At 31.0% G+C, this 26,045-nt stretch overlaps 1 protein-coding gene across 1 annotated transcript; it reads left to right on the top strand.

The window, feature by feature from the left end:
• The first annotated feature begins 11,428 nt into the window (after window positions 1-11,428).
• Window positions 11,429-24,712, top strand: LOC139506255 (abscission/NoCut checkpoint regulator-like). The gene is made up of 11 exons (XM_071295419.1): window positions 11,429-11,624; window positions 13,167-13,288; window positions 14,129-14,185; window positions 15,142-15,305; window positions 15,576-15,667; window positions 16,239-16,386; window positions 19,124-19,411; window positions 20,036-20,118; window positions 20,978-21,160; window positions 21,913-22,037; window positions 22,599-24,712. Exons 1-11 carry the CDS (start codon window positions 11,577-11,579, stop codon window positions 22,669-22,671), a joined length of 1,383 nt encoding a protein of 460 aa, XP_071151520.1. The 5' UTR covers window positions 11,429-11,576; the 3' UTR covers window positions 22,672-24,712.
• Window positions 24,713-26,045: the final 1,333 nt, after the last annotated feature.

Below are 26,045 nucleotides of genomic sequence, written 5' to 3'. Positions count from 1 at the left end.
AATATTCTTTGTTTTGGTGAGGTTTTTTTTTTACATATTGATGACAGGAAATGTCTATGGTAAAGGGCATTCAGATTTTTTTCATGATTAGTACACCACATCCCATTTATACCATAAAAGGTAAACTTTAATTCTCATAAAACTTGATAGACTACAGTGTACATGAATTAATAAGAATTGAATTTTCAGTTGGAATACATATTAATGACATGGACATATCTAAGTTTTTTTAAGGGATCTTTTTTGCTTATACTTTATATAAAATGACAAAGATAGAGCTAAATGTAACTGGTTTTTGAGGGGGTCTTTGCTGCTTATGTTTTCTGTGAAGTATTAAAACATCCATGTACATGAATATATTTATATGATTATGATGATCAACAAAATATAATTTACCATGAAAAGCACTAACTTAAATCATCTTCTTAGATAATTTTTTGTAAAAACTTTCGTCAAACAGAGTTAGATTGCCATCCTTAGACTAAGTATTTTAAAGACTTTAAGCATTATGTGTTGTATGAAGTAAAGTCATTCTTTAAACATGTTTTATTCAGTTCCATAACAGTCTCAATCTGATCTTTGTACAGATGTGCTCTGGAGCTGTCATTTATATTAGGAACGATTAAGGAATCTTAGTGCACACCAATGGCAATACTTATTGCTTATGTGCTCAGCATTTATAAATGCACATTGTAAACAATAGTTATTTGTGAAATGGTGTGTACTACATCATTTATATGGTATAACCTGTTGACTTTATTTACATGATTAACCCAGTAAAGAAAAAGTTGGCTCTATATCTATTTTTACATCTATCATAAAGATGTCAATGTGACTTTTAAAGTCCTAGCTGTAAAATAAATCTTAAAGGTAATCATTCATTCTATAAAAGATTCTGTGCTTGATGAATTCTTACAAATTCAGATCTCCAATGTTATTAAATAAAAAATGTGACTAAGTATGCAAGGTTCATGACTTAGTCTAACTGGAAAGTAGTTGCAAGATTGAAAACTTCATCCCCACTTTAAACACAGTATTGTAAATTCATGATGTCCTTAACATTAAAAATGTCCTTTATCATAAATTCCAGTGGTAAATGGTTATTTTCACACCATCTTTGCCAATTACATGTACTTTCTTTTCAATTGAATTAAAAATGCTTCTATTTCATGGTTTGTTACTCATCATACTTGCTATACATAATTCTGCTCATGCAATACTTAAAATTTCTTTCTGGTTCATATTAATTTTAAATGTATGCACCTTCAAAATTCTCACTCAAGGCATGACCTCCATTGAAGCGTGTCACAAAGAACAACAGGGATGCAGTGGATATTGAATGGAGAAGGTACAACCTAAATTATACAAGGATATTGAATGGAGAAGGTACAACCTAAATTATACACAATTAAAAAAAAAATGCTTGAAAGTAGGTCAACTGTTACATATATATAGCAATCTTAAAAATAGATATATGCATGTATCACTGTATTTAGAATACAAATCAGTGTATTTTTTGTTTTGTGACATATCTAATTAACCTTTTTTTGAATAACTTTGTATCTTGTAATTCTTTTTTTTTCTATCTTAAACTGTTGAGTCAAACTCTTATTAAATGTTTTTTGGTCGTATTTGCATTTAAAAGTCATTAACAAAATTAACCCAACAGCATACAAATGAAACATATTGAACATATATATTTACTGTCCAAATTAATAAGTAGTAAATGAATGACCAAAGCTAGAGTGTCAAGAAAAAGACTGTCAATCAACTGCTCATACAAGTCTTTAAATATGTTAACCAGTTTATATAATAACATATAGGATAAAAAAGTACTGTGATAGCAACTATACTTGATGCTTCAGTCTAGACATTGCTATTGCTGTATCTTAAACTAGCCAGTTACAGTGAGAAATAGTTATCAAATGGATCCAAGATCTAAGGGACGACATCAAAAGTTCAATGTAGGATAAAAAACTTAATTCTCATAGTTTTTTTCACTGACCCCCCCCCCCCCCCCCACCCCCCCCCCCCTCTTAACTTAATTTGGGAAAAAATGATTTACCAATAGGGATATACCGGTATGTAAAAATCAATTTTAGATATACAAAACTTGCAGAATTTCAACTCCCCCCACCCCCCAAACTATTTGATTTAAGTTTTTTATCCTACATCGATCTTTTGATGTCGTCCCTAAATGGTTGGGTTGCACAGAATGTTTCTTTAATATGTCAGTGCAATAATGCTATTCTGAAGATAATCACAAATGTTGACATACATGTATATGACAATACTTTAACATACAAAATGTATCAATAAACCATGATTGAAGGTGCTTGACCAAATAATCTCAGTGGAAATGAGAAATGCCAATGCTATTGCAATTACATACCAAATACCATGATTTATTTATGTAAGTGTTCTCTTTAAACTGACCAAACTTTTCAAATATTTAGTCATAGGATCTCCGATCATTTCAAAGGGGCAGGGCCAAAACTAAACTTATACCATTGAATCATGTAATCTACATTTGTACATGTATAAGCTACATTTTGTACAATTGATTACACAAAAATGGAAGTCTTTCTGGTACATATATCAAACATATAGTTTTGCTGAAAAAACATGACTAAATTTACATGTATGGAAAATTAAATAAGTTCCTCAAATAGTTTAAATATATTTATTTATAGTGGATTGAGAAACAAGTTCTTGCAACTTATATTAATCCCTTTCCACTTTGCAGGGGGGTGCCTTGAAACAGCATTAGCCTGCTCTTTTTCGAAATCTACAAGGGTGTCCCTCTCTTAACTCAGGTCAGCCATTTATCGTCCCCTTCCGACGGACTATCATCGCTTCCTCAATACCATACTCGCAAATGGTGCCATGGGAGAGCCAGGGCAAATTTTGAACAAAAAAGGAAATAATTTGTGTCAAATATTTAAGGTAGATACATTTTTTGTACATGCATGACTTGTTGGGGTAACTAGACAATATCAAACAATTTACATTTTATGTTTAACCTGAAATCTCTTGATTATGAACCTTAAGGTTCAATTCAAGTTTTAAAAAAATCAATGAAGATTTGAATCTTTATCCATAAAATAGAAGACTGTCCATAAATCAGTGAATTCACTATAAACAATAAATTTTACAATACTGTATATACTGTTTCAAATGATTATCTCAATCAGTATTACAAAGCAGTGTTCATTAAATTCTAAGGTATGACAGCTGGGTTATTAATTGCAATTGTAATAAAAACTCTAACCGCAGACTGAACTTACTGTATATGTGCTACTAATGACAAAAAAATGAAATATCGCTTTATGTCGACTTTGAGACTTTCATTGCAAGCAAGAAGATAAAACAGGCTTATCTCAAAGAATATTCCTTATTAGTTAAGATTTACAGTTTGTTTTTAGTTTACATGTACACTGTGCACACATAAAATATATGTACATGCATGCAAATATCTGACAACAGTCTTTTATCTTTATCTTTATTACCAAAGTCTATATAAACTATATATAGGCATACCGAGGAGTTTAAATCAGCACTCCTCAGCAAGCGCGACTAATTGTGCGCAGACCAACCCGTCACATAATAGCCGAAAGGAATCTGTGACGTACCCATCCTAATTTCATAAGTGGGAAATACAGATACAGATACAGATACAATTATATCAGACATACATTTTCTTTGAAAGTCAAGAAAGTGCTGAAGCTACACACAAAGAATAATTGTTTAAATATTTAAAACTGTAAACAACGGTAATCTCTTGACATAATTAAACTGTCAACACAAATGACTTTTTATATATTTTTTTGGTAAGATATCATATGACAAAATGTATGTGTAGATACCATGATTGAATTTTCAATTCATTTTACAGATATTTATGCTTCATTTAGTCATTGAAAATATCATTCTTTTTTTTCAGTTTGAAACAGTTCTTGTTAAAGACTTTGTGATATCAAAATTCAGAGGGAATCTACAATTTACAAGTAAATAGTGTGGCAACGTATAGCCACTTATCATAAAACGTGCAGATTCTGCAGAATTTTTGGTTTTCTTTTGTTGTACTGGATTTATATCTACGTGTACAAGAAATAGTTTCACTCCTTAGTATTTAAAACTTTCAATGTTATCTCTAATGTGAAGAGAACACCTGGATAAGAATTTAATAAACTTTTTACTGTTGTGTTTTAAGTAAAAACAGAAAGAAAACTTTTAAAATTTGCTGTACCTGATTCCCTGAGCCCTTCAATACAAAAACTAGTAAGCCTAGTATCCACAGGGCACATAGGAGTACCACGAATCTGTACTTTCTCCGCAACATCTAATTTTCGTGTGTGGCAATCACATCATGGAGTATTGAAGAGTGTAACTTTTTCCACCAATCAGAAATGTCAAATCAATTAACCGCGGATTACAATAACAGTCCCACGTGTACTATCAATCAACAATCAGCTGTTAAACAGGTAAACAGTAACGTGAAATTTTGCGTGGCGGAAACGAGATTCTCCATCGAAGTCGTATGTCACTTTATGTATATTACAAATAATTAAATAAATATTTAATCCATCTATAATATAGCTTGAAAATCATAGAAAAGTATACTGAGTGACGATATATATTATTATGTCAGAGGTGAAATCGAAGGTAACATATTTTGAAATCTTTAAACAGCAATAAATATATATATATAGTGATTTTGTTGCCATTGCTGGAAAAATAGAAAATATGTCATTTTCATTAGATAAAGGAAGCCAAATTAAAAACTTTTTTGTTTACACATATCTGAGACTACTATAACACAGTGTTATAGTAGTCTCAGCACATATGCAATTTGAATATCAAGTTTATAAGTTGACTTTTTTTCAAAAGCAAATTTTATACATTTTTTTTATGTTTGAAGCTACATGATTGTCACAACTAATCACTATTTATACGACCGCAAAAATTAAAAATGTTTTGGTCTTATATATTGGTATCACGTTGTCAGTGCACGGTCCGAAGACGCGGATGGTTTCCGGATAATAAGTTTAGTATAAGTTAATAGAATTCAATAAAATTTTAACACTATGTTTTTAACCACAAAAGGAAGGTTGGGATTGATTTTGGGGGTTATGATCCCAACAGTTTAGAAATTAGGGGCACACAGGGGCATAAAACAAGCTCAGCCTGTTGTTTTTTTCTATGGTTGGGTTGTTGTCTCTTGGCACATTCCCCATTTCAATTCTCAATTTTATTTATCTATTTTCAGGACAAAAAGTTGTGTACAAGTATTTCAATTGCTCTGAAATTACATATACCACAATGTTCATACCATCAAGTAGAAGATTGGGATTTATTTCAAGGGTTATGGGGCAAACAGTCTAGTAATTAAGGGACAAAAAGGGGCCAAAAACAATCATTTTTGTAGTTTCAGGACAATAACTTATGTATAACTATATCGATCTGTCTGACATTGTACCACAAGGTTCCATATAACAAAGGCTTGGATTCAGTTTGGGGTTAATATCCTTCAACAGATAGGAATAACGGGCCAAAAAAAAGGGCCAAAAAGAAGCATTTTTCTAGTTTACAGACAATTACTTTTGTTCAAGTGTATGGATCTCTCTGAAATTATACTAGGTTCTACAAGTTTTCTTACTACAAAGGAAAGGCTGGAATTGAATTTTTGGGTTCTTGCTTCATGGGTGGAAGCTTCAAGAAGTGAGAGACCAAAAAAAGGGGCCCAAATAAGCATTTTTGTAGTTTTCAGTCAATAACTTGTGTTTAAGTGTATGAATTTCTCTGGAATTATACAAGTTTCCATACCATGAAGGGATGGTTAGTATTGACTTTTATTTTGGTGGGGTTTTTTTTTTTTGGGGGGGGGGGGGTGTAATGGCTCAAACAATTTGGAATTAGGGACAAAAAAAGGCGAAAAACTAGGTTTTTCTGGGCAATGGACAATTAAGACAATTTAAAAGCAGTGTAAAGGAGGTAACTCAAAAACATTTAACATACAATGTTGGGTATGTGTGGATTTACCTCCCTTACACTGCTGGTAAATTATGTATAAAGAAATGTCAGGTTTTGGAATTATTGCAAAAAAGGGGGGGTGGTAGTAGTTTTCATTTTTTTTCCTCCACATTTCTCAAATTCCAAATTTTTTTAAAGTTTGAAGAAGAAATCTTCTATTGCACAATATTGTGCAATAGATTTGTAACATCTTGACTTTTGTTTTGTGTCAGAAACTCATATTATGTCGGACCATATGAGTATAAAACGGGCCGGACCATATGAGTATTTGGACCATATAGGTATTTTTTTTGAATTACATTATAAAAGTTTCAATAATACAAAAACTTTATCTTACAAACCAATCATGGTTACATGACAATGCATTATTTTATAATTCGAATACTACGTAAAAATTAAATATTGTCCGGAACATACACACTGTATACTAGAAAACTTCATATGTAGCACAGTAAGCGACATTTTACACACATACTGCATAGCATAGACTAGTTTATTTTTCAAAAAAACAGGGCCCATAAACAGCATACATACAAGTTTGATACTACAATTTAAGTAATTCAACCAACAATAAGACTACAAATACCTCGTCCATGTTCATATCCTTTTTCGTGTTGACTCAACAAAATATTTAGGACTAAACATCTCGGAAAAAAACTTATCTTAGAACACCTACACTGGTGCTGTAACTAAGAAGGCAAACGACACCCTGGATTTCCTAAGAAGAAACTTCGGACATTGCCTACGAATAAGAATTTTACACCTTCGTCAGACCAGCTGTAGAGTTTGATACCACCTCGAGTTATTATTTGAAATCAATATGAAAATCAACGATTGTTTGATGATCGTGCCCATTCAAAACAAAATTAGACAACTATCCCAAATAACGAGGATTATGACAGTCGTAGGTGCATTCTACATGCATTGAGAAAAAAACATATCATAAAGCCAGCTATAAAAAGGCCCCGACCTGACAAATGTTGAAACAATAAAAATATAAAAAAAACCTGACCAATTAATGAGAAACCGTGAATGAACATGAAAACACAGGTATAACAAACATCACCCAACATCATCCACTGAATTACAAGTTATCAAAATAATGATGCCCACTAACAATACATGTACTATGTATTTTGCTCATAATCCAGCCATAGTACCTGATGTTCATTAGTTTTCGTTTGTTGATATGGTTCATAAGTGTTTCTGTTTCTCGTTTTCATATAGATTAGACTGTTGGTTTTCCCGTTTGAAGGGTTTAACTCTAGTCATTTTTGGGTCCCTTCATATCTAACTGTTCGTTGTGAGCCAAGGCTCCGTGTTGAAGGTCGTACTTTGACATGTAATGGTTTACTTTTATAAACTGTGACTTGGATAAAAGGTAGACTCATTGGCACTTATACCACATCTTCCTATATCTATATAGTAGGCTTATAAGCCGTATTAACAGGAAATACCGAAAGGTGAAGCTATGAGACACATAAGACAGAATAATAATAATGAGACGATAAAAGATACTGAGTTTTAAACCCAAAAGAGATCATTAATACACGCAATAACAGGATTTTAGAAATGATAGTAATAATAAATTGCATGCATGTTTATGTGAGTGAGGGAGGTCATTTATAACCGACAAGACATTAAGGTTGACATTTGCTGTATCATGCTTATATCTGTATCAACATATGGATCTTGTAGAAAGTCATTGTATCGGAGTTTAGTTTGCCGTCCATTATCACTGAACTAGTGTACATATTTCCTATATCCGGGTGCGGGAGTTTCTCGCTACATTGAAGACCCATTGGTGGACTTCGGCTGTTGTCTGCTCTATGGTCCGCGGTTGTTGTCGCTTTGACACATTCCCCATTTCCATTCTCAATCTTATATACTTATGTCATTTACAATTGATTGTCCTTCATATGAATATCATTTCATTTATAAAACAACGATACAAACAAAATTATCTCATAGTTTTATATTTCAGAGATACGGTATTTCACAAATAGTGGCGTGGTTTAGTATCCAAGAAATGGGAGTGCATGGCTGATTAAATACTTTCCTTTAATCAAAATTAATGTCAACAAAAAAAGAAATACGCCCTAAATCGAAGTATAACCAACAGTCACGTATAATTTTCCCCATACAAACATAAAACAAACCAGTGCTTGCTTAGACGAGACTGTGAGCGAACAATTTAGAGAACATATCTTTTGGACTATTTAAAGTAATGTTACTTTACGTATCAAGATTTCCATACATTTCCAACAGGACAAAGAGGATATAAAGATGATAAAGTCCTAGTACCTCAGTGAGACCTCAGTTTATGTGTTCTTCGTTTTTTCTATGGTTGAGCAGTTTACTGATATACGTACAGTTACATACATAAGTATACAGGTGGTTGGGCAACACATTCTTGCACTGCCGTTTAAACGTCATCAGTTTTTTTTATTGATGTTTTCAAGATAAGGAATAAAAAAATAGCAAATAACAACAAAAGAAACAAAACAACCAGAAACGTATTACCCTTTTGTTTGTTTTGTAACAACCAAATTTATATAGTCGCTACAGAATGCAAATAAAGGTTAAATCAAATAAATAATACATTGAGGTATTACTAGTATACGACTTTGTTAAAATCAATATATGCCAGATTTTGTATTCCTTCTTTGAGATTAAGTGTCGTTATAACCACATGAGACATATTTCCCAACGCAACAAGTCATTACGTGTATTTAGAACAAAAAACCAAATGATATTGATACTATTAAAGAAAACAAAGGGTATAAGGGTATCCATCCACAATTTATAACCATCTAAAAGGTTGTTACAACTTTTTTGTATAAACAAACTGTTCAATTTCGAATAAGCCTGACATAACACTACTTTTGAGAAGAGGTTTATGATAAGTTAGAAGTATGACTATATATCGACAAACGGTCTATTATCGGTATGGGAAGTCTTATCCTACAACGAATTTAAAGTAAACCAATTTAGACGAGAAATTTAACGGCATGAATATGTACAAAACAATAAACAAAAACCAAAAAAAAAAATGATGTGCAGCCACAAACGACAACTATTGAATGCATGCTCGTGACATCCACATTCATAAAGTGGCAACGTTAAACATGAATGCTGTCGCCCAGTGCTCCTGCTTACATACGAAAGTGATATAACAGCCCTGTTATCATTAGAACAAACAAGTTTCAAAATACTGAAGAACTGAAAATCGGATGACCGCAAATTCTGGAGGATGCTCATATTATCTATACTTGAAAGTAGGGTTAAGATACACAAATATATTTTTTCTGAGACAAGTTCCTGCGTGGATAATGAAGTCAACAAAAACATAATGTGTCTATTAAAGACTAAAACTCAATAGGTTATTGTCCGTCAGTTTAAAAACATCGACGGATTTTATGGTTGTGAAGATGCATAGCAATATATTTAGATGGTTTTTAATTTAATGATTTCAAAATCAATATTTATACTGAGGAAAACAATATTTAAAGAACCAATTAGAGTGTATCATTCATTCATTCAGTCATTCATATTTGTACCTTATAATCCCACGACCAAACTTAAAATTAACATTTGTTTATGAATAATGCACCCATTTCTGATTTCTTGTATGATGGAATAAACTGAAACGAATATCATGTATTCTAATATGTTTTTATTTTCTAATGGCATTCCAAACTTCTCCGACCCTTCAACCCTGACGGCCCTCAGTCCATTGTAATAATTATTCAATAATGTGTTCTTGTCCTGGCTATTGTGAAATATTTGTCACTTGACGTAAAGCAAACAACAATCCATTTATCGTATTGAGAAGATACGTACGAATGTCAGAATATTGGAGATATGGTAATATTGCAAATGAGGCAGCTATCTCTCAGAAAACAAAAGGACAAAGATAACTGAATATACTTTACGAATAAAACATATGTAACAATTAAAAAAAAAAACATTTTGATGGTGTGAGTTTTAGAAAGTTCAAGACACTAACAACAATAGCAAACACATCAGTTTAATCATGACCAATAAAAAAATTTAAATCGAAATATAAGATAACTTGACAGTAATACGGCTTTGTAATGAAATGTATCTTGAATGTTTAATACCGTTATGTTTTGACAGTATGAATAAGGTTGGTCGAGTGTCTTCCGCCGCCTTGGATCGGTAAAATAGCAGAAAGCAAAAGGTCTAGATCTTTTATGAAATGTACAAATTTTGAGAGAGAATTTCATGCATTGTAAGACTTTTCACGTAAAATTAAAAAAATGTATATAACATAAAAATATTGTCCCCCATGAAATATTGTCTGTCGGACACAATTTCCGATGATATAAAATATTATCCACTGACAGTATTTCATAATGAAATATTGTCCTTGTCCATGAAATTTTGTCACCTCCTTCTGGACAATATTTCACTATGAAATTCTGTTCATGACAATACGTACTTCACTGACTTTGAAAATATTTTTTAATCTTATTATTACACAGTTAGAAATAGTATACAAGCATGCAGCATGCACATTTTTAGATTTATAATTGAAATTGTTTGTATAGTTAGGATTTTGTATTATTACAAATAGTGAGTTTCAAATTTGCATAGATACATGTACTTTACAAATGGTTAATTATAGATTTAAGAATTCTCTAATGCATGTCAAATTTATTACATTATACTGTACAAATATAAGTAAAGTACTGTCGATCGTTTGTTTTGTAAATATATACACAGGCACGTGTTGCAAAAAAATAAAAATCCTATATACCTTCTCTTACATGAATATATGTTGATAACCTGAGATTTCACTATGAAAATTTGTCCTTCTCTGGACATTTTTCCATAGACGAGGACAATTTTTCATGATACGTAGTTATGAAATATTGTCTTGTGGTACAATAATTCATAGGACAATATTTTGTTTACATCCTGACCCTATAGTTTTGCGGTTTCTTCTCTCGGGAGGCACTATATTAGAGCTATCTTCTCATATTTGTTAGAAAAATTCAACAGGCTAGAAATCCCACATGTAAAAGTGTGTTGGTTTTTTTTTTTAATGTTTAATCAATACAAATTCTGCACAAATGTATTGATTAAAAAAGAGCCCCTGATAAATACTTTTAACAGAGACATATACTGGGTGCAGAAAATTTGTATTATTTGTCTTTTATTCAGAATTCTTTTGAGGGGGAAACTTCATATACATTTCAACATTTTGACAAAATTTAGGGAATTTTCAGAAACAATAACATGCAGTCTGAGTATTGTGGCCGCCATACCAAGTATTTGTATATATCTCAATGTATGGCCAAACGTAGTCTTTCTGTGTTGTCGGAACTAATTGCTTGCTGTACCGGTATACAATCTAATTTTAGAGTTCATGATAGAGTTGTCGCCCTTCTGTTATTATTTGACGAAATTTCATGTGATTATTATTGGCTTTTTGTTTTTCTGTTTTGCGAATATGATATGACTGTCATGTAGATTAAATACAAACCCAAATTGAACAAAACACACAGAAACTCGGAATGTCGTGTTATGGATGTGGAACAACTTTCAGTTTATTTAAAAAAGAGGTATAACAGAAAACACATACATTCATTTGACATTTAAAATACATATAGGTTCATTTAATACATACCTGTCAACCTTTAAAACCTTCAAACCCTTCAAAAAGGGAGATAGCTATGATATTTTGTTGTGAGTCTCATACTAAGCATGCTTTCAAACATTTTACAGATAATCAGAAGAAATAGAATATGTGAATGAACATGATGTGAAAAAAGATTAATTCTCGAATCATTGTCAAAGGAACTTGATGTTGCCGTTGGTTGTAAAAATTGAAAATATTTCATTCTAATCTGCTTGACTTTTAGATTTGCAGTTCATTTTTTTATTTTTTACACTGCCACTTTGTCCAGACAAAGATCTCTTTCTTGTTGGAGACGACAAGCATAACTGAATTTGAATTTCTATTTTATACTCTCATGCCGAGCAGACCTGAGTGCCAAGCTGGAGATTTATAGACTTCATAACTTAATTTTAGAAGTTTCTCAAATCTATATGTTGCCATAAATACAGGTTCAAGTCAAATAGACGCCCAGTCAAATTGGCACCCATTCAAAATCATTCTAGCATTTGGTTAGTCAGATGTGGACATAGAAAACTTTATTTGATTCAGTATGCATGTAGCATAAAACAAACAAAAATAAAAAGAAAGATGAAAATGTACTAAAATTGAATTCATATAAATCAATAGATCACTAAATGCCACTTTCACAATATTTCTCAAAATAGACTGAGAATTACATAGGACAGATATGACAACAATTACACTAAGGATTGACATTTAACATAGATGTTTATATCGTAATGCATCAACACCCAAAATTCTGTTTTGTGAACATATTGAGAAATTGATTGAGTCCTTATATTTTTGTATTAATCAACATTCATGAAACTATATCCTATTTAGTGTGATTATGTCCCTAATTGCTAAGCTTTATTGGATACATATGATGAATATGATAAATATGAATATGATGTATAAAAGTTATTATATGTCATAGCATGGCCTTCACCACAGAGCCTAGGTTCATCCTGAAAACTGCAAGCTATAAAGGCCCCCAAAATGACTAGTGTAAAACAAATCAAAACAATGTTATAATCTAAAGTAAATACAAAAAAAAAAAAAAAGACAAAAAAACACCTATGAACCACAATAACAAACAACAACCACTGAATAACAGGCTCCTGACTTAGGACAGGTGCATAATATGCTGAGGGTTTAAATGATTTAACAGGTTCAAAGCAATTTATGAAGTGTAATAACATATATGAGAATAGTTTAATATATAGCATATATGAAAATAGTTTTATATATAATATATATGAAAATAGTTTTATATATAATATATATGAAAATAGTTTTATATATAATATATATGAAAATAGTTTTATATATAATATATATGAAAATAGTTTTATATATAATATATATGAAAATAGTTTTATATATAATATATATGAAAATAGTTTTATATATAATATATATGAAAATAGTTTAATATCTTTAAGTTATTGCCAGTAAAACAGTTTTCGCATTGTTTAAATTTCAGCATGGCTGTAAAAATTGTGGATTTGCCTTCTGTAATTCCTGTCTAAACAAGAAGATAGCTGTCCCCAAACTGAAGAATGAAAAACACCATGTGTGCAATAAGTGTTTCAACATCTTAACAGGGTTTGTGCTTCTTTCATTTAATTTTAGTTTTGTTAAGTTAGTACATGTACATTTGTAGTTAGTACAAAGTGAAATATGTGGTAACTTTTAAAGTATTAAAAGTCAACCATATTTAAAGTTGTAGTCACATGAATGGGAACTGGAAATTTAGTACATATGCTTGTTAAGGACTGAACATTTCAAGATATTTACTAAACTAGGGATGACTCATGATCAGAATTTGAAGTTCACAAAAACATGGAAGTGCAATTGTTTGAATGAGACATTTTGTCCTATGGACACATGCTTTTGTTATATTTTGATTTTTACAGAAATTAAAAAAAAATATTGGTTTTTATTTCACTTGTAACATTCTATACCAAGTATATTTAAATAATTATCAATCTGTCAAAATTCTATACTGAGGTATTGCTTTCCTAAATGTTATGTCCTTATAGAAACACATGCAATAGATCTAAAACAATTATACTGTCACTCTACGAGTTTGTGCTATATAGTATATTGCATTTACCTGATCTATCTGTTCATCCCTCCATTCCTTTGTTTTCGTGTGCACAACAAATATTTCTGTCACACTTTTCTCAGGTCTTACTGAACAGAATGACTTCCTATTGGTCAAAAGCTTGACCATGATGAGTTGTAACCTTTGACTACTTTTCTTATCTGTCTGACATGTCCTTTCTGTTTTATACTCTTTTTTTTTTAAATATATTAAATGAAACTAAATTTTTTGTCACTCTTTTCTCAAGATATGCGTAAAACAGAATTACTCCATTTTCACAATAGGAAGAAAAGAGTATTGTTGAAACAATTTTTGTAAAAATTCTTATTTTTTTGTAGAAAAATAAAACCTCAGGATGATTCTGGAAGATTTTCTCCTCCTGAGGCATACAAAAAGTGAGTTTTAGTAACTGAGTAATATACTGGTTACGGTATATAATTTTGATAATCTTCAATCTTTTAAACACTTTCATACAAAAAAAATATATTTTAATCATCATTTCAATATATGTAAAACATTTCTATGAGGCTTCAGAGTTATTTAATGTTTTTTTGTGTCAACTGGAGAATTTAAGAATTCTTTTGAAGCGTCTTGTTCTGTAATTTTTAACAATTCTCAATGCTACATATTCCAGTATTCATCAAAAGTTAAAAAATCAATTTTAGTTAAGGGGAGATAACTGTTAATTGTCATTATTTTGGAGTGTTGTTGATATATACCAGTAAATCCTTTAATGAATTTAAAACCTTATAATTCGTAGTTTTAAGCCTTCAATAAAAAATAAAATAAAATAGATAATTATTTACTTATACAGTGTAACCTGTGTAATCAACACACTGGGGGAGTATTGAATACTCAAGTGTCGGATTAGGCAGATTACAGTGTACTTTCCATCAAAATATCAATTATTTTGTATTGAGATTTTTGTAAGAGGATTGGTAATAAACAGAACAATTTCACATAAGTTTTTCGAATTTTGCGTTGGTTAAAATCTGTAGTGCATCATACATTGTACAAATATTTATATATTGTTATATTCAAGAGCAGACTATTCAAGATTTTATATTTTTTTTAATTTTTATTATTTATAACTTCCAATTTGCAACATAATATACACAAATATAATAGCAATATATAATATATAAATCTAGATATTATGTTATCAATACATCTTTCTTTTAGAATCTTTTTTTTTTTAATATATACAAATATAAGATAAAGAGTAAAGCAGTTTAATTTGAACACCGGAGAGAGAGAGATAGAAAGAGACAGAGAGTGAGAGAGAATAGTGTGGTGAGTTTTCAATATAATTCAATTCATCTATCAAGATTTTATATTGATTTCTGATTAGGCGTGTGGCAGCATTAGAAGAGAGAGAAAAGGGTGGTGGCAGTCATGGTAGTAAGCCACATCATACAAAACCAGCTGGCAAACCAGAATATAAACACCTTGCAAAACCTGAGAGGGAAATACAAGAAAGATTAGATAAGTTAAAGGAAGATAGAATACAAAAAGGTATAAAACAGTTTTTAAAATAACTCTTAAGAGAAATAATTTTGCAGAAATGTTAATAAAGTTCAAATAATATATGTTGAAATTATTTAATTGAATTGCAAACGCTAACGCACAATTATAAAAATTGTTAAATTTAGAAACCTGCATTAGTTTTATGCTGATAGGACAAATATTTCTTTATTTAAATGATTGCAAGTTGCAAACAAATAGATAATGGGCCTTCTTTAATGTAATTAACTCATCTATTTAAAATAAAAATCTTTATTTCAGAAAAAAACAGTCCATCACAAAAAAATATAGAAGAAAGACTTTCAAAGTTAAAAGGAGAAAATGCAGCCACAGCAGCAGTTTCTAAGAAACCAGTAAGATGATTTTAAAATAGATAGACCTTATTACAGTGGTCTCTATTATGTTCACTTAATTACCACGGTCGAAACAGAGGATACTGTCATTACATGCAGAAAGTTATTAAAACAATGATAAAATGCATGCCATTCAGGAGAAAATGCATTATTTTTGTTATCTACCGTAACTTATTCATGTAATTAGTAATGATGAAATCAGAACATGCAAAAAGCATACCGTAGTTGTATCAGCGACTTATAAAAATAAGGACAAGTGATGTAATGTACCATTATTCAATAGAGACCAATGGAAGGGGCTGTTAACAACAATATAGCACTTAATAACTTTCAACAATGAGCAAAACCCATACCATATAGAGAACAGACAACAACCAAAAACAAAGCATGTATTCAGGGCAATTAAATAAATATTGAATAACAGTATGTTCTTTTATACATTTTAATTAAACTTTCACACCTTTTCAAAAACAAAACAATTTTTGAGAAAGAGGAGATAATCATGACGTATCATATAATATATCTAGCTTTGTCAATTTCAAAAAAACAAACTAATTTTCCTTTTCTTTAGGGGTACCATGCTCCAGACAGAAGAACACAACAGGATCAAATCAATGACTTATTGGATGAAATTGGAGAGGAAATAGAAATAGATTCACATAGACCTGACCCTGTAAAGGACATTGAAAATAGACTAGCTGGTCTGAGAGGAAATCCAGGTATAGAGAATACTTATGTTTTTTTAATGGTTTTGTTAATGTTTTTGTAACAAATCATAATACAAGTTTGGACTATAAATAGATAATATAAGTTCAGCCTTATAAGAAATGAAAGGAGAATGCATCAAGATGATATACATGTATGTCTTGAATAATGATGTAAAGTATATTTATAACTTACCAGGGGCGTAGCTACCCGGAGGCACGACAGCACGTGCATCCACGTCATTTTCACAAAAAAAAAAAAAAAAAAAAAAAAAAAGCAGAAGAGAGAGAGATTAGTTGGTCAATCGGACTGTTGGTGTCTTTTCCGTCTATCCCGGATATTAGTTTGACAATCTAGTTACAAGTGTTGATAAAGCTATTCATTCAGAAAAAGATCGTAGCTCCGAAGTTGCGTGCACATTGATTCGGCATGCAAATAAAGAAATGGCAAAATAAAAATTTATAAATTGAATGTTAAAGGAAACACCTATGTTGTCACTTTTTTTAATTGATGAAATATCATTAAATAACGACATTTGGTTTCAAAATAATTTCTTTTTAGAGATTATGACAAAATCGGAAGGTTACTTGTATCTTTTACAAGATTTTTACTTTTGAATTTGTAATACTCAGTCTTAGATATATAGTTTTGGAGCACATTTTACAGTGTACAGTTCATCAGTTTGGAATGAGATGTACCAATCGGCATTAGAATTATCAGATCCCTTCGATATCGTTGAAAATATGCCGAGGCGATGTGGTTGACAGACTACCGGAGCCAATCACTCTGCAACCACGCCAAAACAGTATTGGAAAGTCTCAATATTTTTTGCGTTCATAGACCATATGATAAGGCAACTGGAGAGTGGAGTCGCGTCAAGTTATCAGAAAATCGCTTCTTTGTGCTGTATCTGCTTCATCGTGTTGTAGGAAATATCACAAACGAACAAATCTCAATATTGTCTGAAACATACGAAACTGACCCAGCATGTAATTTTGACGAATTCAATTGGGAGGTCGCTCGATGCCGAACACGTACGCTGCTTTATAACATCTCGCGAGTGCTACCATGCCATGATGGCCCTGAGAACTATCAGTCACGCTACTACGTATGTAATTGAAAACAAATGTACGATCAACAATGAACAACGAAAGTTACATAGCATTACTGCATATTCTTTGGGAATTCAGTGTGAATGTTGACAAAGTAATAGAGAAGTTTGTTTCTGCCCAAAACCGAAGAGCAGATTTTGGACAATTTTGAGTAAATTCTGTATCACAAATATGTGTTGTTTATGTATTACTATATTCAGATGATTTATTAATAGTTTTACATTCATAAATTTTTATCTACATATAGCTCCTCTTTTAACCGTCCTATGACTGAAAACCGCAAAAAAAAAATTCTGCATAATAGGGTCCCAAATTTTTTTCGCCTCGCTCCGGTCGGCGGTAGTTGCTTCCACATCGTTTATTTCTAGCTACACCCCTGCTTACAACTCTCCACCCAAGACACAATGTGTAAAAAGTAAATAGTTGTAGGTCAAAGTATGACTTTTAATACTGAGCCTTGGCTCACAGCAAACAACAAGCTATGAAGGGCCAGTAAATGACTAGTGTGAAACAAATCAAACAGGAAAACCAACAGTCAAATCTATATAAAAAACAGGAAACACTTATGAACCACACCAAGCAACGACAACCACTGAACAACACGCTCCTGACAGGTGCATACAAAAGAAGAGAGTTTAAACGTTTTACCAGTGGCCAACCTTTGCCTTAACCTGTAACTGAGTTTAACAGTACATGTACAACATAAAAAGACACATTATAAAATATCAATTGAAATGGCATAACCATTTATGAGATTTTAGTCAAATTGTTCTCTATGTTACATAGGAATCCCTTAAATGAGGGACTTCCCTTAGTCAAGGGGTCATTTTACTTCTGTGAAAAATAAAAATGAAAAATCATGTTTTCTTATTTAACTAAAAAATGGGAAATTCTGACATTATATTTAGAACTACTATTTTAAATGTAGGGTCTAATTAATTTGAAAAATAAAGAAGATATACATGATATATTAGGCCATGAACATACCATAATACTTGGACATGTGTTGACCATATTATACCAGATAGATCATAAGATGTATAATTCTTTGGGAAAAGTTACTTCAAATAATATGAATATCACTCAGAAAATGTGCTCATTTTTACTTAAAAAGTGGTTTTTAATGTCCTTACATTGAGGGGATACCCCTAGGTGTTGTTCCCAACCTGATAAAGGTCTTTCTTTGTGCATAATTTTAAATTGGAAAAGTCAACAATTATTTAATATCCTTACACATGAAATTAATTCCTGGTCTTGCAGCTACATGTTCATCTTTTCTACTGATATATAATAACTAGAATCATGCAAATAAACTTTAGAAAAAGGCATGTAAGCTCATCTGACAAATATGACACTTTTTCTAGACCTCAAAACAGCACATGCAAAATAGTCGTCTCAAAGAATTGTAACCTTTGAAATGGTTGTCGCGCACTAAAACCCCCATGGATACTTTCAAAACTTGGCAGGTATGTATGTATTAGAGTACTGAAATTTGGTATCAACATATATGTAAGCATCATATACTTTGGATGCATTTCCATATCCTTTGCTCTTCAAATTCATATTTACAAAAAGTGTGCAATAGCTCAAAATGTTTATACTTACTGGTATAATGTTTTTTTTTTAATTTCTTTCACAGAATCTGACAAACCAAGTAATGGAGAATCTAAAAAACCCAGTAACAATCTAAACAGGGAAGACTCACAAGAAACAGTGCCATATACAAAGAATATAGATAACACACAAACAACAGACACACGAACAAATGATGAAATTCCATTAGAAGAAATGCAGAGGTTGATAGCAGAGGCATCAAAAGAGTTAGATGTTGATGCACATAAAGCATTAGAAGATCTACAGAAAGACAAAGATATCATGAAAAGACTACAGGAAGTGAAAAATAAAAAGAAAGAGGATGTGAATAAAGGTACAAAATTTAATAATGGACAATCACAAAAAATCACAAACATAATTTTAGACTTCTGAGATGAAATGTATTTGAGAGGACAAGCTCATGAGGTAGTCGAGACCATAATCAAGGTTTGTCCCTCATGTTTATGAATTATTTGGCCCTGAAGGACTAACAATAAGGAAGACATTGTTTTTACTATACTGATGTTAGTATCATATTTGAATAACCACCTGAGTTTCAAGCACATAAATACATGTCTGAAACCACACTTCTTTGTTCAGAAGATATGCCTTTAAGCTTTCACTGTTTGGCTCAAAAGTTCAAATTAATTCTAAACCCAAATTGGTCTCCAGAATCTTTTATCAGCAGAATATGAATACTGCTAAGTGAAAGTGTAGTGATGTCAAAACCTTTTTCGTAGGTATACTGTCAATTAAATAATTTAAAAGAAGTCAAAATGGCAAAATTTGGGTGATATGTCTGCTCATACTTTCAGATAAAAATGTTTCTATAAAATTATCTGTTATGTGTGACTCGAAAATAATCTACCTTTTATTCATATAAAACAATAAAAAATTATATACCGACTTTATTGTATAGTAAGAGTGAAATAAAGGAGATAAATTCATTCTTTAACAGATACTGATGAAAAGAGTGCAGATGAAATATCAGATAGTGACAATGAGAATGAAGAAACACTAACAAAGAATCTCATTAAACAAGTATGTACAGACATTAATTAATTGATTGATTATGTTAAAAATATGTATTTTACAATGCATTTATAATTTGCAGGATATAAAAGTGCTGAAAAAAATTATGGGTATGTTCTTGCAAGTATTAAAGTTTTAAATTGACAGCAGTTCAAAAGGTTATATATAAAAGAAACTTTCTCAACTTTGAATTGTTTAATATTTGTCATTTCTGGGTCTTTTGCTGACTATTTGGTTAGGGCTTTGCTCATTATTACAGGCTGTACAGAGACGTATAGTTGTTAATTTCTGTGTCATTTGGTCTCTTGTGAAGAGTTGTCTCATTGGCAAACATAACACATCTTTTTTATATTTATAATTTAAGAAATAATTGATGCAAGCTATACTTTATTGTAGTTTTAACATGGGTAGGCAGTATATTGTACTACAATAAAGTATAGCTTGCGTCAATTTTTTCGATTCTGATTAGGACAATTAAGGTAATTCCTATGTCCAATGTGTATAAGAGTAAAGCAATTGTGTAGGCTTCCACGAACCTCCCTTTTTTTGTTTATCATGTAGCAAACGGCTGGCACTGTGATTTTTCAGAAGGAGGAGTTTTTGAACAGCCAGCATGAACTATGTCAAATATGTCAATTTCAGAATGCAACACATTACAGTCTTAATAAATGAATTAGTAACAACATGTATATCATTTAAGAGTTTGGAAGTGTTTTAAGTTAATGAAATATGTTAAATGCATGCCAATTTGATAAAATTCATTATTCTGCAGTAGTCAATATACACATTTGCAAAAAAAAATTCTTGGATATAGATTCATAAAGCGAAAGAAGCATGTCATATAAGAATAATTTTTTTTTTTTTTCAGATATTAGAAGAAAACAAATTAGATGAAGCAGCAGCTAAGGATGGGGTAAACACTTCAGAGACAAGCTCTTCAAGGGAAGAAAAAAATAAAATATCTTCAAAGGATTCAAAGAAAAGTAAAGAAAAATCGAAGAAAGACAAGAAATCTAAGAAAGTACTGAATACAGAGCCAAAAAGACAACAGGTAAAATATGATATAACACATGGGTGTGTAATCCCTGTATTGTTTTACCATGAGAATAATTATGGAAGATAAAACAATAAATAGTATCAGAACATTTATATAAATGAAACTTTTTCATAGAACAGTACACAAGAACTTTTTTGTGATGAGTTTTTTTTTACATACTTAGCAAATGCATAAAATGTGTAAACATATTCCCTGTGAAAATAGTATGTAGAAAGCCAAATAATATTAACTTGTAAGGCATTATTGTCCCATTTTTTCTGAAGAACAACAAATCACGACTTGGCTTTCAAACTTCATGTAAGAATGCTGTATGATGTAATGTCATGTCTAATGAATTATGCATACAATGAATGGCCATGTATGACATTTTTGTTTTAGCTTGAAATTTTGTATCAAACTTCATGTGAGCATACAATATCCTGTGAGGCTTTTTCACATCCATCACTCATCAGTGTCCTGTTTAAGGAACATTTATATGTTCACCTTGCTGACTTTAGGTTATCATCAATTACATATGTAAGAAAACATAATGTTCACTTTCCAATATAACTGTGACTTGCTTTTATGTGTTGCTCTTTAGCTATTACAGATAATTCAAGTTTTCGACCCAATTGCATATTGGTACATATTGTTATTATAAAGAGTCAACTCACAGTTATATCATTTATATCTGTGTTTATAGGGCTTCCATGCTTGTCAGACACCTTTACTAGAATTATTAAATAATCTTTTCTGTTCTTGTTTAGGTGGAGGAAAACAATAGTGATGATGATGATGATGATGAGTTACCATACTGTGTGATGTGTACCGAAGATGCTTCCATTCGTTGCCATGGTTGTGACCTTGACCTATATTGTGAAAGATGTTGGAAGTAAAAAAAATTTTATAACCAATTAAAAAATAAAATTCTGAAAACAGTTATTAATATTTTGATGGAACTTGTTACACATGACTCTCAAATTTTAGTATAAATTATGGCATTGGTCTACTAGCAGTTTCTAGCTGATCATTTAATATATTTTAGATATGGAATCCTTTAAGATATGGGGAAGTTTTCAAGTGTAAGTCCATTTTCTCAGAAAACAATGATGTGGATTGAGTAATTGAAGGTAATTTGACCTGTGCTTAGTCTCATTTTCATGGCAGGCATTGGTGTTTTATTGTTCTGCCTGTGACGATTGTGTCCTTGACCTCATTTCATGGTTCAGTACTGTTTAAATTATTTCCTCACAAAAAATTGGGGTGCTAAGTTGTGGTGGCTGTGACTTCTCTAGCTCCATGTTTGATATTTTATATTTGAAAGAGTAGATGCAACAGATATTTCATATCTTGTATGCAGATACCTTGCTTAATTTGCTTCTATTTCAAGAATTTGTGACATCAATTAAAACTCATAAATACCTGTAAAAACCCTTTTTTTTTTCTTTTTTAGAGAGAGTCATGTCCAGTTTGAAATGGATGATCATGTGACCTCCAAATATCTACAGAAAAAAGGAAGGACTTAGCAAGGATATACTCATTTATATATTATCTACCATGGCATTTTAATTATGCAAATCTTTACATTTGCTTGTTTACAAATGTGTAATAGCGTAAGATTTCAATGATACAATGTGTTTCTCAGATATCATTGCTGACCTGTATTTAACAAGCACACAGAATAGTGTATGTGAATTATATGTTGATATGCAAAGGGAGATAACTTAAATTCTTAATTCTAAATTTTTATAAATTCAGAAGATTGCAAAATACAATTGTTTTTCTCTTGGCTATAATAGTATCTGTTTTAGAGATACAGACTTCAAGAAGTAATCTTGTTATAAATAAAGAAAACTTTTTGGCAAATATTATTCTAAATCCCAAATTTAGGTTCTCATTGCTTTTCTTGAAATATTTTTTTAATTAGTTATCTCCCTTGTCTTTCTATACTGTCAACGTTTTAGATAAATTCTTAGTATATTATTGGGCAAAGTAATTGATTAAGAGAATAGATTTGCCTTTGTTCAATGGAGTAGTCAACAAGCCATCTTGTAATGATAAATGTAAGATGCACTTCAAATCCAATTATAATAAGTCTTACTCTTATTTCTTAATTGCACATAATCTTTATATCAAAAGCTGTGACCATGTTACGCAATAGTTTATTGTAACCTAAGTGTTGATTAAATGATGGCTTCCATTTCTAGTTGTGTTTTTCAGTTTTCATGTAATATATTTTACATTCTAAACTGTATATCAATTTAGACCATTCTACAAATTATATGATCATAGTGTGTTTTTACCAGTTAACTATTTGTCAACATTGTGGCCCTGAAAGCTTCTTAATTTGTTTAAAATTATTTTAACTCACACTGTTTAAGATCCTTTTTCATAGAAAAGTTGAAACTGGGGTTTTGCTAACCTAATCCGAAAAGGGCAGCGTTAGCTATTTTGGCAACTGTTGTCTATCAAAGTATGAAACTCAGTATTTAAACTTTTAAAAAATTTTCCTCTGAATCCACAGAGTCCCTTTAAGCCAACTTATTCATAATCATCTTAAGATTGTGTACTTTCAGAGTTTAGCATGTGTTTCCCATCTGATTCATCAAAAACATGGCTGCTGTTACTGAAAATAGAACATAATAAAACATAAAACTGGTAAAACCATGTTTTTATGGCTTTCTGTTAAGATATATAGCTGAGATTAGTTTATAGATTTTGTTATGAGTATCAGCAAAGTTCACAAGAATTCTATTTTAAATTATTTGAATTTTGATTTACCTTATAATGATTGCCATTCAATTTAAATAATTTAAGGAAAATAATGTATTTCTTATCTATGTCAGTACTTTTTAGAAGATATTGTGCTGTCGTTTGGTTTTTGATTGTATAACTATCATTTACAAATCACCTACATAGTACATGCTTTTAACAGATTGTCTATCTTTTGATCTTAACATTTGAATTTGAATTACCAGTAATAAATTGTATGAGATTTTTAATATCAGTTTTTATCTTACAAATATTAAGGTTTGTTTGACTTATTCTTTTAATCTTTTATGCCTCTGGGACTAGGAAAACTGCATGAAATGATGGATTTCAAAACACCAAGGATTGGATTTGCTGAAATTCAACTGTTATTACATGTATTTGATTTCAATATCATAATAAGTTACCTTTGCTTAGTATAATTATTTAAATTTAATGATTAGAATTGCTATTAGAGCAATATCCAATGATTGTCTAGAATACTAAGTATGTTGATAAGTCTTAACAGTCCTAAAGATACTGATAGCCTTTACCAAAATATCAGATATTCATTTTTCTTGGCTCAGCATTTTTATGATTTATCAGATATCCTATAATCAAGGAAAATTATATACAAGAATGTGATGTAGAAATAATGGAATTAGGTATTTTATATTTTTTGTTATTATTTATTAAATCTCAGTTTTATTCTACTGTTATTATTTTTGTTAAACTATAAAATCCAGTCTTTAGTTGTATGCAGTAAACATTATATCTGTTTTGTATGTATTTTGTATGATTTATAAATATGAGAAAAGATTGACTTGAGATTTTAATAGTATTATTTATTTATACCCAGCGGACATATCCTCCTTTGTGTTTTAATATAAATAAAGGTCAAACTTAGGCTTTTCAGAACAAAGATGGATCCTATCAGATTTATTTTCATGCATCAAAGGTGTCTTAAAAGCAAGACTTATATGTGCTGTTTCCAACAGCAGTGTCTGTGGCGTCAAAAATGTATGATTTTTAGTTAGGTCAATGTCAAGGTCTAGGTCAAGTTTATGAGGATTCACTAGTTGCAGATCAATTATATTTGGTATGCAGTTGTATAAGCATTAACACATCTAATTTCCATATAAATCATTTGACCTTGTCCCATCATGGTCTATTGACTTTTAAAATTTTGCTTTGTTTACATGTCTATGTGAGTTTGTGTGATTAGGTCAGTTTAAAAGGACCATCTTGTTAGGTCAAGTAGCTCTGCTATATTTGGTATGCAGATGTATAAACATTGGCACATTTCATCTCCATGGAGATTATTTCCCCAGCCCCCTCAGTCATGGTCTCTTGTCTTTAAAACTTTAGCTTAGTTTACATGTATAAGTTTGTGATATGACCAGTTTAAAGAAAATTATTAATGGTAGGTCAATAATCTTTGGTATGCAGATGTATTAGCTCATCTCATTCCCATGGAGATTGTTGGACCCCTCAGTCATGGTTCACTGACTGAATATTTTCCATTAATCACATGTTAAACTTTGTGAATAGATCAGTTTAAGATGAACAACTAATGTTAAGTCAATGATAATTGGTAGGCAGTTGTATTTGCATTTGCAATTTCATTTCCATGTACCCAGTAGAATATATGCCCCCCCCCCCCCCCACCCCCCACCCCCCTCATCATGGTTCGTCTAGCTTAGTTTAATAAGAACCACTTATGATCAGTCAATGGTATTTTGTATGATGTTTTAAATTTATATGCATTGGTACATCTCATTTCCATGGAGGTTATGTGTTATTTGCCCTCAACCTTCATGTTTAGATATTAAATTAAATATTTTAGTTGCAACATTTGCATTATACCATCAATATAACATAACAGGAGACATATCTCTTTGTCAACAGTTTATTGAAAGAAGGCTTACTTCACAAAGAGGTGAATGTGGACTGAGGTCTAGATACAACTATATTTCTTATGGTTTTGTTACAAGTTTATATAAGTAAGTAAAACTTTCTGTCTTGATTCAATGATGTTTTGGTTGACTTGTATTTATACAATGTATGCATTGTTGGTAACAGAGCTAGAACTGCATATTAAACTGATGTACTTCTGCTCACTTATTTGGTTTCTTTGTTGTGGTGTTAATTT

The sequence above is a fragment of the Mytilus edulis genome, unplaced genomic scaffold (genome assembly GCF_963676685.1).
Source record: "Mytilus edulis unplaced genomic scaffold, xbMytEdul2.2 SCAFFOLD_122, whole genome shotgun sequence".
Taxonomy (NCBI): Eukaryota; Metazoa; Mollusca; class Bivalvia; order Mytilida; family Mytilidae; genus Mytilus; species Mytilus edulis.
The sequence above is the reverse complement of the archived record's forward strand: the minus strand, read 5'-3'. Positions and strand labels throughout refer to the sequence as shown.